Source organism: Phyllostomus hastatus, unplaced genomic scaffold, assembly GCF_019186645.2.
Source record: "Phyllostomus hastatus isolate PE091 unplaced genomic scaffold, TTU_PhHast_1.1 phas_scaffold_501, whole genome shotgun sequence".
NCBI lineage: Eukaryota > Metazoa > Chordata > Mammalia > Chiroptera > Phyllostomidae > Phyllostomus > Phyllostomus hastatus.
In genome coordinates, this window is record NW_025334033.1 from 61417588 (window position 1) to 61432685 (window position 15098).

The 15098-nt window shown below is 37.3% G+C and overlaps 1 protein-coding gene across 5 annotated transcripts in view; it reads right to left on the reverse strand.

Annotated features, from left to right (window-relative positions):
- Nucleotides 1–15098, reverse strand: part of EML5 (EMAP like 5) — a 117332-nt gene that overhangs the window by 77412 nt on the left and 24822 nt on the right. For all 5 annotated transcript variants that reach the window (XR_006783734.1, XM_045822013.1, XM_045822012.1 and 2 more), the window contains exons 6-10: nt 14613–14748; nt 13571–13772; nt 6271–6408; nt 1723–1979; nt 202–414 (exon numbers count right to left, since the gene is read on the reverse strand). Coding sequence is in view for 4 of the 5 variants with exons in the window: in XM_045822013.1 (XP_045677969.1) it covers nt 202–414; nt 1723–1979; nt 6271–6408; nt 13571–13772; nt 14613–14748 (946 nt within the window). In the remaining variant the exon portion in view is untranslated. The remainder of the gene's footprint in view (nt 1–201; nt 415–1722; nt 1980–6270; nt 6409–13570; nt 13773–14612; nt 14749–15098) is intronic.

Genomic DNA, 15098 nt, shown 5'->3' on the forward strand with positions numbered 1-15098 from the left:
TCAAAAAATATAAATGTAACATGTGACAATAATTTTTTACTTAGTAAAATAAAAGTAGCTGCTTCTGTTCATTTTCATGAAACTCTTCACCAAATAATCAATACACATATTTAAAAATATATAAAACCTTTTATTTATCTCAAGAATAATTTTTGCAAGAACTTAGCTCCTTTATAAATAGTACTTTGAAAGAAAAAGTACCTTTTCTTAAACAAGGATATCGAAATAATTTTACAATTCCATAGTCATCAGCTGTAACTAAAACTTGGCCCATATAGTTTCCGTCTACTGAATTTATATCATTGATATCTGAATACTTGGGCAAAATTCCATTTACTTCAAGGCCTGAAACACATGTCCATGAAGCCCAGTGAACACCTTTTACTTCTTCTTTATTTGTCACTTCTCTTCCTCCTAAAAATAAATCAGTCTTAATTTAATAGGTTACTTCATCTGATTTTTACTGAAGCATAAATTGTACTACTAACATGGTAAACCCCCATATTTAAATAGCTTCCTACTCCAGTTAAAATAGAATACATGAATAGGTGGGTAAAGATGGTAAGGAGGGAAGAAAATCGAATGCTAGAAATTTTTAAAGACCAGAGTTATACTGATTCAGAGACACACACAGGTCTGATTATGATGTAGCTTCGCAGGTTCACCCTGTGGAAAATAAAGCTGGACCCTATTACAATCATGCTACGGATCAGTCACAACAGGGGAAGTTAGAAGAAAAAGTCAAAGCTGGAAGGAAGTGGCAAAGTAAGCGTTAAAAAAGAAACCTAAGAAGATAGATGGTTGAGAAAAAGAGAACTTTTGAAAAGGACTGAGAAGGAAAGATGAGTGAGAAGCTACACATTTACATTAGGGAACAGGACTTCAGGGTTGACTCAATCTTCATTACATACAGATCATTAATAAAAATGCTTTTAAGGAAATGCATTAATTTATGTTTCTACTTTTGTCAAATACATTATTAGAAAACAGCAACTAAATTCACTAAGCATCATACTAAATAAAGTACTAAGAATATTTTGCTCTGGTTTTATTCTTTTTAAATCTGTGATGAAAACTTTCTCAAATTTAATTTGTTAGCTATACTTTTACTATTTGCAAAGTTAGCCCTAGCTGGTGTAGTTTAGTGGATTAAGCGCGGGCTGCAAACCAAAGGGTCATAGGTTCGATTTCCAGTCAGGGCACATGCCTGGGTTGCAGGTTGGGTCGCTAGTGGAGGCCATGTGAAAGGAAACCACACAGTGATGTTTCTATCCCTCTCTTTCTCATTCTCTTCCCCTCTCTCGAAAAATACATAAATAAAATGAAAAAATAAAATTTGCAAAGTTTGAGGTAACCACAAAAACCCAAACAACTTATGGTTAGATATTTGTAGCAATTATATTTAATAAGTTCCATCCATAAAAATGTCATTTTTGACTTTCTAACACATACAAGGACTTTACCATACACTACTCACATGATATGGAATTCAACATAAACAAGGTTTTAGATCCTCTAAGCAAAGAAGTTTTAAGAGCTAAAAGGACTTTAATATAACAGGGCAGCCTTACAGAAAAAAATCACAATGCCCTAAGTATTAGCTTGGATCTTCACTGATTTGCTATTATCTAATATAACTTACTCAGCTTCTAGCGAAATCCTAAAACATTTTATAGGCACTAAAAATCTATAAATTATAAATAATGTATTAGACACCTTTACCTGGCATCCTATAAAAAAGTCTTCTACCATCTCCATCATTTGTCTGTAGATACCTGCTGTCTGAGGACCAGTCCAGGTGAGTGATGAAACTAAGTGACCCCACGCATTCCCCAATTTTTTTATAACGCTGAGCAACTCCATAAATATCCACTGAGCCGTCATTGCACCCAACAGCAAGGTAAGTTCCATCTGGTGAGTATTTTAACTCATGAATTGCTTCCTTCCTATCTTTAATATGCACGACTTCTGTCATATCTCTGTAAAGAAAAAGAAACAGACCATATGAAAGTCACTACAAAATTAGTTAAATTTCCAAATGTGTCTAAAATTGACTGTGAGGCTGTATCAAGTACTTACAAACCATAAAACAAATATAAATGAGACAAGTAATATTAATTAAGAAATAATTATTTTTGCTGAACAGATATATATGAATATAATATGTGTTGGAAATAGGGGAAAATGCTAAATTTCAGTTCCTACATTACTTCAAGTAGTTTAGAGATTCAGACTAAAATTTATGGAGCCATACAATATAGGAAATAAGTCACAAATATTGAGTTTATGAAAAATGCTTCATTACTAACACCATAATTTTCAAACAAGTACTTATAATGAGCCAAATATGCAAAATCACATTGAGGGGGAAGAAAAGGAAGAACTGATTTGTATTATTTCGGTAACACATTTGAATACATATCTTTATATAATTATAATTAGTTATTTTTATTTCAACCTCTTTGACCTTTTTTAACAGAATGCCAATTTTTCCCAATTAGGTACATATTGACAAATGAATTTAAATATTTGTTCAATGATGCCTTGTAACTGAGTTTCCAAAATGATACAAGTATTGTAAAGAGCCACAAAAATGGACACACTTAGTTTAACACCAGTGAGTTTCCAAAGTTGTGGAGCTGGTGGACAGGGGAGAAGACAGGGATGGACAGGGAAAAAGGGCAGGATAAAGAAGAAATCCTACTTTCAATGAATGCCAGGGTCTTTTTTTCCCCCATATAAATTTTGCATTATCAATGTGAAATGCTCCAAGTAGATGATTTCAAAACAGAAGACTGAATGGACATTCTTACAATTTTTAAAGTTTCTCAATGGACAACTGAAAGCAATCAACCTCAGATGTTGACTCAGAGTTTCGTCCAGTAACACTATTTACTTTGTTTTACACACAGAAAACATAAACTCATCTTCTGTGAGAGAAGGATGCACCGTAATGATAGTTTATAACTGGTAAGATGTGGTGAGTGCTCAAAAGATATGTGTGAAGTTCTCCAGGAAGTCCTGAAAAAAGGGTTCAAGACTCGATTAAAGCAGGCAGGGACAAGGAAGAGCGGTACATATGTTAAGTGTAAGAGCAGAGGAGTTGCCTGGGTGTAAGAGAGGAGGGAAGGTTTTCCGGGAAGACACGGCACGAGCAAAGCATGCGAGCATCTGGCACAGAGCGGACAACAGAATGTGGACACAAGAACAAATGGGAAAGTTACAGACTGTTGGGGTTAGAGATCTAATAAACTGCCAAGGAGTCTGGGCTTTACTGTGGTGTTAATCATGTAAAGACAGAGGTGAAAACCAGCCCTTTAGCTAGAGGAAGGTGAGCTTACCTAGGGACAAAATACAAAGCGGGAGAAAGAGAAAATCAGAAAGCCCAGGTCTGAGCTTTGAGGCATTCCAGTATTTACCGGGTAGGCAGAAGATAATGAGCCTACAGAGAAAATGGAGCCAGAAAAGTAGGCTGGAAAAAACAGAGAGAATTAATACCCAAAGGCAGGGAAGAGAATGTTTTGAGAAGGAGCAAGTAGCTAAGGGGGTCAAAAACTGCTGAGAATTTTAAAAGAAAACTGAAAAACGTCCCCTGTCTTAGGTAACAGGGTACTTATTAGGGAAGGTTCTTCAATAAAAGATGTAGGCAAAAGCTGCATTGCAATGGGGACAGAAAGCTGATAATTGGAAGAAAAGAGAGTAAATTAGGCAGTTTTTTTCAAAATTTTACTGTGAAAGAGGGAAAATGTAATATAACCGGAGAAGGACTTAAATTTTAGGTAGGAATTTTAAGATAAAACTTATTTGAACATTTTTGTGGGGGGAAGAAGAGACAAAAAAATTGATGTGAAAAAATAGACATATACAGAGAGCTACTTTTGTAAAACCAGGAAACAACTTTTGAAATTTATTATTCCCAAGAAAATGGGGTAAAATATAAATAGGGTGAAAAAAAACTTTTTTAAATGTGCATGATTAGTTAGGGAAAACTATCCCAATCCTTTTAAATTAGATATAACACAGTAGTGAAATTGTCAGGGAGAGACAAGTGGCTAGCCGCTGGTAGAATCTAAAATGGCAACGCTCATGTTTTTACGACTAGCCTACCCCAAGCCCTGCAGGAAACCTCACTCCGTTTCCAGCACACTTTCTTAACTGCTGCTTCTCCATCTCTGCCATGGAAGTCTCCCTAGCTATTCACGGAATGAATGAATGTCTCTGAGGAGCTCGATGTTGATAATGCAGCTCACTACAAATCAGTTTCGTGTGTCTGTCTTCTAATTAGAAAAATAGTTGCGATCTTTCACTTGACTCCATGATATTAGTGTTTCTTTTAATATAAAATTGTTAACATTTTTTACCACAAGGAAAAGAGATGGTCTAGGAAGTTACGTGACTGTGCCCTGACACATCACCTTGTACCCAAATTTAACCACCAGTGTGTTAAATTCTCATCTATTTTGTGTCCCTCCAATCGCAACATAACCTCTCCTGTGAGGTTATGCTTACTTAACTGCTATACTTACAAACCTGCTTTATGTTAAGCAAACGAAGGAGAAATAGTGACCAGGTAAATTTAGAAGGATTGAGACTCTTTTGTGAGCTAGAATCTTGTGGATGAACTACAAATACATTTAATAGTCATTATAACTATTCCAATAATCCTGTCAGCAATTTTGGACTGAGTTGCTGAAATATGGACTTATTAGATATAACAGCTTCACCAAGTTCTTGCAAACAATAATTAAAAAGGTAAGTCTTAAAATAATGACTTTTTAATGCAACAAGCTATTATGATAGGAACTCCTATGTATTTCAATATGCACATTAAATTCTTGGTTGCAAAACAACACAAATGTACTTGATGCCACTAAATTTCTTACTTTTTAAAATGGTTGAAATGGTAAATTTTATATTTTATCATAATAAAATTAATTTAAGGAAAAATCCCAGCATATCTCACTCTAAAAACTAGGCCCAGAAAGAGGAGTCAGCTTCTATAGAAACTAAGAAGTACAAGAGAACATGTTGCATCTGAAAAAGCAAAAGATATGAAAGAAGGACCTTGAGGTAGAAATAAATAGGCTGGAGAGATGGGCACTACAGGCTACATTAATTAAGAATTATGAACTTCATCCTAAGGGCAGTATACAGCTTTTATCATACTTTAGAAAGAGGAGGGATGAAAATGCATGTGTTTTAAAAGACGCTGCTACAGCTGCAGAGTAAAAAAGGTTTTCAGGAAAGTGAAACAGGAGGTAAGGAGACCAGCTGCGATGCTATCCCACCAGTCCAGTCAGGAGATGGCAGAAGCCTACAGAAGAACACGACTGTGAACATAGCAGGAAGTATATTAACTTCAGAGCAAGTTAGGAAGTAGATACTTCAGAACTCTGTGATTAATTAGACAAGGAAGGCAACAGAAAGAAATGAATTAATGGTTTCTGGATTGGGCAATTGGGTGGACAGTCCTACCACTCACTGAGCTAGAGAAGAAAGATTTCATAAGTACTTACCCTTGGAACACATCTGGATGTATACCAATTTTTAAAAAATTTTTAAATTGATTTGAAAAAGAGAAAGAGAGAGGAAGGGGAGAGAAGGAGGGAGGGGGGGAGAGAGAGAGAGGGAAAGGGAAACCTCCCCTAGTTGATGCACTCATGAAGGCATTCATTGGTGGACTCCTGCATGTGCCCCCCCCACCGCCCGGGGATGGAACACGAAACCCCGGTGCAGCGGGATGCCGCCCCAACCAGCTGAGCCACCTGGCCAGGGCTATAGCACATGTTTTAATGGCTGTATAAAACTCAACGGAATGTACCATGTTATAATTCAACACTAGATGTTAATTGCTTTAACAAATTTTTCAAACTTTTGCAATGACCCAAACGAAGAAAAGTAGGAATTTTTTTTCAAAACATAAAGCTGCACACAACAAAGTCAATAACTCATTTTTAAAGCCTCACTGTCCCTCCACCCTGTCCCCTTCAATGGCAGAGGATCATTACTGAAAATCAATACTACCAAGGAAAGTGAGGACCCAACAAATGTATAGTTCAAGTTTTAGCTATAATCTACTAAGCAATCTTAATCTCTAAGCTAGGGTTTCTAAGTTAGCATAATTTTCTGTCAAAGCCATTTTTATAAATATATTTCCATATTTAATAAAACTAATATACAGATTAATAAAAAATAAAATGGGTAGAAACAATGATTATACAGTCTATCTCACTTAGAATGACTGTTTCTGCTTCTACCCTAATACCATACCTTACTCTAAGTACCGTGAATGAGCCATCCTTCATTCCAAGGGCAAGATGGATTCCATCCACATTTACCGCTGCACAACGAATCGGTTCTTCCATATTACACCTTGCTATTAATGCATGATCTACTAGGCTCCATAACCTGTAACATTTAATTAAAGTAAAAGAACAGTTAACTAGTGTATGCTTAAAAAGTGACAGACTCTTTGAAAAGATTTTGGTTAAAATAGTAATAATCTCATTCTAAGATAAGTCTAGATTTTTAAATGTATGCTTTGTGGCAAGGAATTCTTTAAAATTTTTATTTGATTTTGTAGAGAGAGGAGGGGGGAGAGAGAGGAAAAAACAGGCATCGCTGTTGTTCCACTTATTTATATACTCATTGGTTGTTTCTGGTTATGTGCCTAACCAGGGATCAAACCTGCAACCTTGGCATATCTGCATGATGCTCCAACCAACTGAGCTACCTGGCCAGGGCCAAGGAATTCTCATCTATGAAAACAGAAATACTGTTCATACTTAGTATGACAATGGTTGACAGAACAATGTAATGACATGAATTTTTAATTTTTTCCTATCATTCATTTTAGGTAGATGGTTTCCACCCTGATCAAAGGGGAGATCTAGATGTAGGACAGTGGTATATGGTATATATAATGTGTATGGTTCTTCAAATGAAGACGGCAAATTCAGAGTCTGTTTCAGACTCTAATGTTAAACATCTATGACAAAAAGGTAAACATACCCATTGTTTGAAAATTAGTATTATACTTCCAAATAACCTAAAACTAATGAAAATTAGTTAATATTTTGAAGTAAGCTATAACAAAACTGTTTTATATAAAATCTTCTGGGATATAGCTGAAATAGTACTCAGGGAGAACTCTACAGGCATTATAAAATCAACGTGGCAACTTAATGAACTGGCAAATATCAGTAAAACTACATAGATTCTTAACGGTTTTATGGCACTATCTTTTTATTTTTGGTTTTGTTTTCCTTTTCTTTTTAAAAGCCTCTAAGTTCTAAGGCGTCCAGGAAGCATCGGAGAAACAGAAACGCCGTGTCGGTACACTCTGTAAAGCAACGCCTAGAGGCACACCACCAATGCCCCAGCAGCTCCACCAGCCCGGCCGGGACTGCCTGGCCTCGGCTGCACCTGCGGGCTGAGACGGGCGTTGAGGTGTTGGTCTCCTGCGGCTCTGCGGCACTGGGCACTGAGCACAGACACAAGAAGCCTCTACAATGGGCAAAGTCGCGTGGCCGCCCGGCTCCAGGAGGAGGTGTGGCAGGAGCCCGGCAGCGGAGCCCCACAGCACCACTTCACCAAGAAAATGGCCTTTCGGTAGAGGGAGACAAGCCGCACTTTATGACACTACTGGGGAGGGTGGGCTGGACCACGTGGGTGGCCGAGGCCTGCAGGTCACACTACTCCCTTTAGCAGACACAGCAAAGTGGGCAGGGGAACACAGGGCAGGTGGCCACATAGCAGTATCTTTCAACAAAACTATGTGTATGTTGCCATCTTATAGGAAAAATGATTTTGTATATTGTTTTTATACCCAAGAAAATATGCTAAATTCTTTTTAATTATTTTTTTTAAGATTTTACTTATTTATTTTTAGAGAGGGGAAAGGAGAAAGAGAGGGAGAGAATCATCAATGTGTGGTTGCTCCTCGCACACCCCTACTGGGGACCTGGCCCTGGGAATGTGCCCTGACTGGGAATCCAGTCAGCGACCCTTTGGTTTTCAGGCCGACACTCAATCCACTGAGTCACGCCAGTCAAAGCAGGATGTTTTAATCCTAATAATTTCTCTGTGTCTTCCTTTCAATGTTTTACATATACAGTCATAAAACCTGCAAATGACAGTTGTTTCTTCTCTTCCAATCCAAGTATCTGTATCTCTCTTTACATGTAAATATACACATATCACATAGAAATAGTATTTGGCCTTACTGTGATGGCAAAACTTCCAGTCTACAGCCGAATATAACAGTGAAAAACAAAATGGTGAAAGCGGAAATCATAGTCTTCTTCCTGATTTCTAAGGAAAATTTGTCATGTTTTAATGTTTACTGAAGACTTTCTATGCTCTGTCACAGGGGTCAGCACACCACAGCCTGTGGGCCAAAGTGAGCCCGCTGCCTGTTTTTGTAGCATCTGCAAGCTACAAACAATTTTTATATTTTTAAATGGTTGGGAAAAATTAAAATAACATTTTGACACATAAGAGAATTTATGGAGCTCAAATACACAACTCAAGCTTTTGTTTGCACACACATGTGTGTGCATATTGTCTACAGCTGCTCTTCCACTACGGAGGCACAGCCGAGTCTCTCAGTGGAGAGCAGACGGCAGACGGTGTGTGACACTGACGTCACTCTGCAAGCTCCTTCAGCACCCTGGACTTCAGTGACACAGGTATGACTTCACAGAATTCTGAGTGCCGCCTGTATTATATGGGGACATTTTATTAGTTTCTGGTACATGCCTATCATGTCAAAACAAGAAAAAAACAAGTAAACTTCGAGTGTTGTATTTTTTAAGGCACAGCGGAGATGAAGTATACAGTTATTGAATAAGATGGTAAAACACTGTGTTTAGTATGCAATGACATGTTTATCCATCCTAAAACAATAAAAATACACATTATTACCAGACTAAGCACTCATCACCATATTTTCAACTCACAAGAAAGCAATGGTCAGAAAAATTAGGAAATCTAACACAAAATATCTCATTGCAGCAGAATTTCTTTAAAATTTAAAAATTACAATGAAGTCTCAACAAAAGTAAGTTTCTGGGTGGCTCATTTGTTAGCCAAGCAAACAAAGGTGTTTATTAGTAAAGGATTAACTAAATTATTTTCAATTGCAGCAACTGAAGAAACACATCCAAACAAAATAAAATGTAAGACTATTAGCTTTTCGGTGAGAACAGTTGTTCAAAGAGCTCAGAGTACTGGGAACAACACCAACAGTTGATTAAAAAACAAGGCAAATAATTTTGAGTGGTTGGTTTTTCTTGAATCTTGATGGGCTAACAGATTTTATAGATACTATTCAGTTGTTTATTTCAGGTGTCAATGCCAAATTTGCAGTGAAGAACAAATGGCTTCTATGACTAGTCTGTGTGGAAACACTACAGGCTGGAATATTTTCAAAGACATCCATGAGAAAGCACTAATCTAACACCATGTAAAGTGGAATCAAATTATGGTGGAAAATACGTATGGGGAAAATGCCTCCGGCTAGTTTGTAAAGCCTGTGAAAATAAAAGGTGTGGACACTACTTACACAGCCAGCCAGATGCTTCTCCAGGAAAATGGGTTTTTGGGGGAAGAAGAATTGCAACTGGGGATGTGTGGTCTAATGGCAAACCGCACACAAGTCCAGACAAACAAAGGGAAGGAAACTGTTTTACAGAGAAGTTGGGGGAGTTATTAAAAACAAAGAGTTCTTCCTATTGGCCTCTGTGACCACAGGGCATAAGAGCTCCCCCTTCTGGCCTCCTGACTTCATTTTCAATGAGGTTTCTGTTGACAAATTTTTACAAAGCCTGTGAATTCACTGCATTATTCTTATGTAAGTATTCTGCTAAAAAACATTAAATCATGTTTTTGAATCAACAGTGTTAACCATGAGCTTCAATAGCTTCTGTGGATTTAATCTGTCAGTTCTGAATTTTTGTCAGTAATAGAAGTTAAAAATTCTAACTTGCCATACTAAAAAGCAATTTAATGGCTTAGCAGTAGTAAAGTTTTATTATAATATTTTGATCTCACAGCCAAGAATAAAATTTTTCTGAACCGTAACTGCTCTCAACTACTATTATTAAACAGTGAATAGCTTTGGAAATTAGCTTTTGCTACAGACTTGATACTGTTTCCTAATGAATTCAATCTAGAATTATAAGGCAAAAGCAGCACTTACATGTGCAACTAGTACTGTGATACAGTTACCTGGACAACAAGCAATGCTGTTTGAATAACAACATCAAGCTGCTTTATACACTCCCTGTGCTATCAAAACTTGAAGCAAGAAACAAGATGTCCGTTCCCACACACATTTGCAGGGGATGTATTTTCAGAGCCTGATCTATAGTTCTAGCTGGGTGCATTGGACTGCCTTCCATGGGAGGGCCCCAAGTCTTAACCCCTCTGGCCCTCGGGCCCTGGAGAGAGTCATAAACAAAGCCCAAGTTTGTTCAGTGGAAGAAAAATGCCTTCAGGGCAAAAGTGACTGGCCCACTAGTGGTCCTAAATTCCCATTTTCCTCCATAATTTGGCTGACAGTTCCTTACTATCTTGACTCTTCTTTGAACATTTTTAAGGTGATTTACATTTTAACCAGCATTGTTAGTTGTTTTCAATGGAAGAGTTCTTTCCAGAAAACTTGCTCATCAATAATAGAAACAGTAGTTTGAGCAATTACTTTTTAAAAGACTAATTCCCCTTTTTCGAACAGCAATGCAGGAGCTGGTAACAACAGTTTGTCCAACATGAAAGGAACCACAGAATAGTTCAGAGCAAAGCATACGGGTAGGGGTAACCCGCAGCAACTTCCCACGGACGGACACAGAGCTGTGGCATCTCCCACCCCTACAGCTGGAGTGGCACCTCCCACCCCCTACAGCTGGAGTGGCACCATGGCAGTGAACAGCACGACTGGCGAACATACCATTCACAAAATACGCAGTTGTCTGGAAAGAGTCAGGCTGCATCCCCACTTACTTCTTACACTGAAGTAAACCTTGCAGAGATCAGAAATGAAACACAAAAAATAAAACTACTAATGTACTAGAAGGATATATTGAAAAACTTTTTAACTGTGGGGAAGATTATGATAGAAAACTCAAACATCATAAAAGAAAATATTGATGAATTCAGTTACACAGAACAAAATAACAAAAAAAAAACCCTTTTTGCATGGTAAAAAACCAACTAAAGTAAAAAAGCAAGTAACAAATGGGTGAAAATTATTTGCAACTTACATCACAAACAAAAGGTAAATAAATATCCATAATGTATAAAGATCTGTTAAAAATAAAGGAGAAAAGATCTACAACCCTACAGAAGAAAATGGCAAGAAATGTGAACAGATCACGGAAAGAATTCTAGGGAACCAAACAATCATTTTTTAAACTATTAAATGGAAAAAAATTAAGCACTTTTCTGCTCTTCCTGTACAAATTGTACCTAAGATAACCAAATAGTTGATGAGTAGAAATTCTTTTTTTTAATATTTTATTTATTTATTTTTAGAGAGGGATGGGGGAGAGAGAGAGAGAGAGAGAAACATCAATGTGCAGTTGCTGGGGGCCGTGGCCTGCAACCCAGGCATGTGCCCTGACTGGGAATCGAACCTGTGACACTTTGGTTCGCAGCCCGTGCTCAATCCACTGAGCTACGCCAGCCAGAGCAGTAGAAATTCTCTTTATAGAAATATGCTAGCTAACGAATGAATAATGGGTAATGGACGATAAAGTTATAAGTAACAGATCTACGTCATGTATTCTCAACAGGGGCAATACCACCTCAAAAAGGTTAAAAATTAGTTCTTAGGGATGAAAACCTTAAATATTACAGTGGTTTATGGTTCTCTAAAGGGCCACAGTACCAAAATGAGCATACAGTTCTTTGTGGTGTTAAAATTTCATGGGAGATGTGATTAGAGAAAAAAGTGTCTAAAAAGTGTAAGAAAACAATAATTTTTAAAAGGTTAAAAACACTGCTCTAGATAATAACCATCAATGGCTAATAAAACACAAAAGAACTAAATACAGGGTGGGGGCAAAAGCAGGTTTACAGTTGTAAGTAGGCAAAATACAGTTTATTCTTACATTATTATTATTTATTGTATTACTTTCCATACGAACAACTATAAACCTACTATTGCCCGACCCTGTATTACACACCATCAAACAGGGATACACGTTACCACCTGTAAATAATCTTAGTGAAAATTCATAACTGCATCTCATCAAACCTCTAGATCTAACTATTTGTTACAAAATACAGGAAAGAGAGGTGTTGAAATACACTATGAGTATGCAATTAACCAAATTCAGCACGTGGGGAACCTAGAAGGCAACTATTTTCTTCAAGAAATAAACTGTAAGAAAGGAAAAAAAGGAAAGGAAGCTATACAATAGAGACGTAAGGAACAGATCAACAGTTGGAATCTATGGACCTTACATGGAGCCTAATCCTAAAAAGCTAAAGGAATGCTGTGTGGTATTATTGTGAAGACGTTTAGAATCACCTTTTAGAGATATAATCGGAAGTAATTACAGATGACATGGGGAACGAAGACAATGACAAAGTGGAAAAAACACCTCAACTCATGCCCCTGACCAGCAGCTCTCCAACCTCAGTGCACACGCCACAGCCACCTGTCTGCAGGGCCTGCTACACCACGCAGGGGTGGGTGCCTGATACTCGGCCCTGGATACGCGTGACAACGTGCATTTCTTACAAGTTCCCTGGTAATGCTGATGGTGCTGGTGCAGGAACCACACTTTGAGAACCCCTGTCAGAGACAATGGGCTGATTTTTTAACATGCAGAAAGATTTTGTTAGTCCCTGTTTTAGAATAATTAGAAAAAGACCAATTAACTAATAGAAAATAGGCAAAGAGCTTGAAGAAGTCACAGTAAAGGAAACACAAATGTCCTCTAAACATATGAAAACATACTCAACACCCTTCAATATGAGAAATAAATTCACATTTTCAAACGATAGCAAGATACTTTTCACCTTCTGGAGTAATAACGCTGGCAAGGGTGTGGGAGAATGCAGAGTCATCCACTGAGATAGGTATGTAAATTGTTACTGTCTCTATGCAAGGCTATCAGAATTTAAAATGCACATGTTCCTTCACCACTGCTCAGAATTTATCGGAGATAACCACATATACATGGGCACACAATGGCACAGGTATAAGGATATTCATTGGAACTACTGTCTTTCATAGCACGAAACTGGAAGAAACTACACTCACATCAATAATGAATTAGTTGAAATCATTACAGTATATCTATGCAGTGGAATATGACAGGAATTTGAAAAGGTGGAGGTAGCGCGTACATTTTGATATGGAACAAACTCCAACTTATGTTTTTCATAGGAAAAAACAAATCTTATAAATAGTGAATTCTATTACTTTCAAGTGCCTATTAATTATGTTTATTTGGTATGCCACAAGTTGATAAAATTTAAATTTATGTATTTTTTTAAGGTTTTTCTTTTGTTCATCTGAGGACAAATTCCAGCCTGTACAATTATTTTATAATTTGCTTACCTGACTGAACGATCATCACTTCCGGTCACGGCCAAGGGTTTAGTAGGGTGGACGGCAAGTGCCCAAAGTTCGCCTTCACAGTGCCCTTGCATGATCAGGAAAGGTTTGTTTCTTTCATGCACCACAATTTCAAAAATTTCACTGTCCTGTGTTCCCACTAGAATGTGGTCACCGCGCCAACACACACTCCTCACAGACAAACCTAGTCGAAAGTGAATTGGATTTAAGAGCAATGCTGTAACAACAGAATTCCAACGGGCTAAATCAATAAAAAGAATCTACAAGTCTGTCATCCATGTAACTTTTTTCAACTCTCTGTATTGTCTTCTACATGGAATGATACAATCTCCACACCCTCGTCAACACACACTCTTCCTCCTCATTAGACAGCCCCGGTCACAGTCAGGTGGCTCCTGTCAGCCAAAATCTTCCAGCACGGCTGGCATCATCCAAAAAGTAAGGATTCGGGACCTACCTTTATAGAACAGTATTTATCGTTCGCAATAATCCAGCTTTTCATGAGTCTATACTTCATTTCTTCAATCTGCCCATAAAATCTTGAAGAAAAAAAGACTTCTACTTTTTCTATCTACTCCACAATTCCTTTTGGGAAACCAGTCTCTTGCAGGTTTCTTATCTATACAATCTGACCAACACAGAGGTGCTGTGTACAAAGGTTCCTCCGACATGCAACACAGTTTATTTTTAGCAGTTTATTTGCTCCAGTTGCATCTAACACTCTAATAGTAAAATATTTTCAAGACCCAGGGTTATCTAGGAAGTGCCCACCACCTCACTCTGCAGGTCCCACTGTAACAGTCATTAGACATGTGAAAGAATCCTTGTCATAACAGTAAACCCAGACCGTCGCTACGCAAAATTTCTCCAGTTGAAGAATTTCAATTAAATGTATACAGTTTAAAAGGGTAATCTAAGTCTCATTTATATTTACAAAACATACATTTATGTTCACTGAAAGAGACAGATAATCCTTGATATATTTAGAATATGCCTAGTAATAAGATATTTGTTTTGTTATTACCTTTGTATCCCTGGTCTGTTTCCCTGAGATCAATCACAGTAATTGGTTTAAAAGTTAAATCCCAAAGACGAATACAGCCATCTCTGCCACCAGTAGCAAAGCCTTCTTCAGAAGCATTCATGCTAAAAATCCCTGCCTAAAAGAGGAAATAATTTAACAATATATACTTAAGAAAATCTACTGTGTGAAGGTAGAAACCCACTTTAAAAGATTTTGACGTGACAAAGAAATAAACAAATGCATCACAGAACACCAATGAAAATCTAGAAATAAGTCTATGTATATATATGAGGAACTCAACATATGACTAAGGAGGTATTTAATGCTTTGGGAATAACATAAAAGACAATAAAGTTAACCTTTATATCATATAAGAATAAACTATACATAAGCATAAAATTCTAAATGTAAAACAGAAAATAAATGTTAGAAAAGAATCAGAACACAAGTAACTTTGGGCTGTGAAAACCCTTTGAATGCATGGCA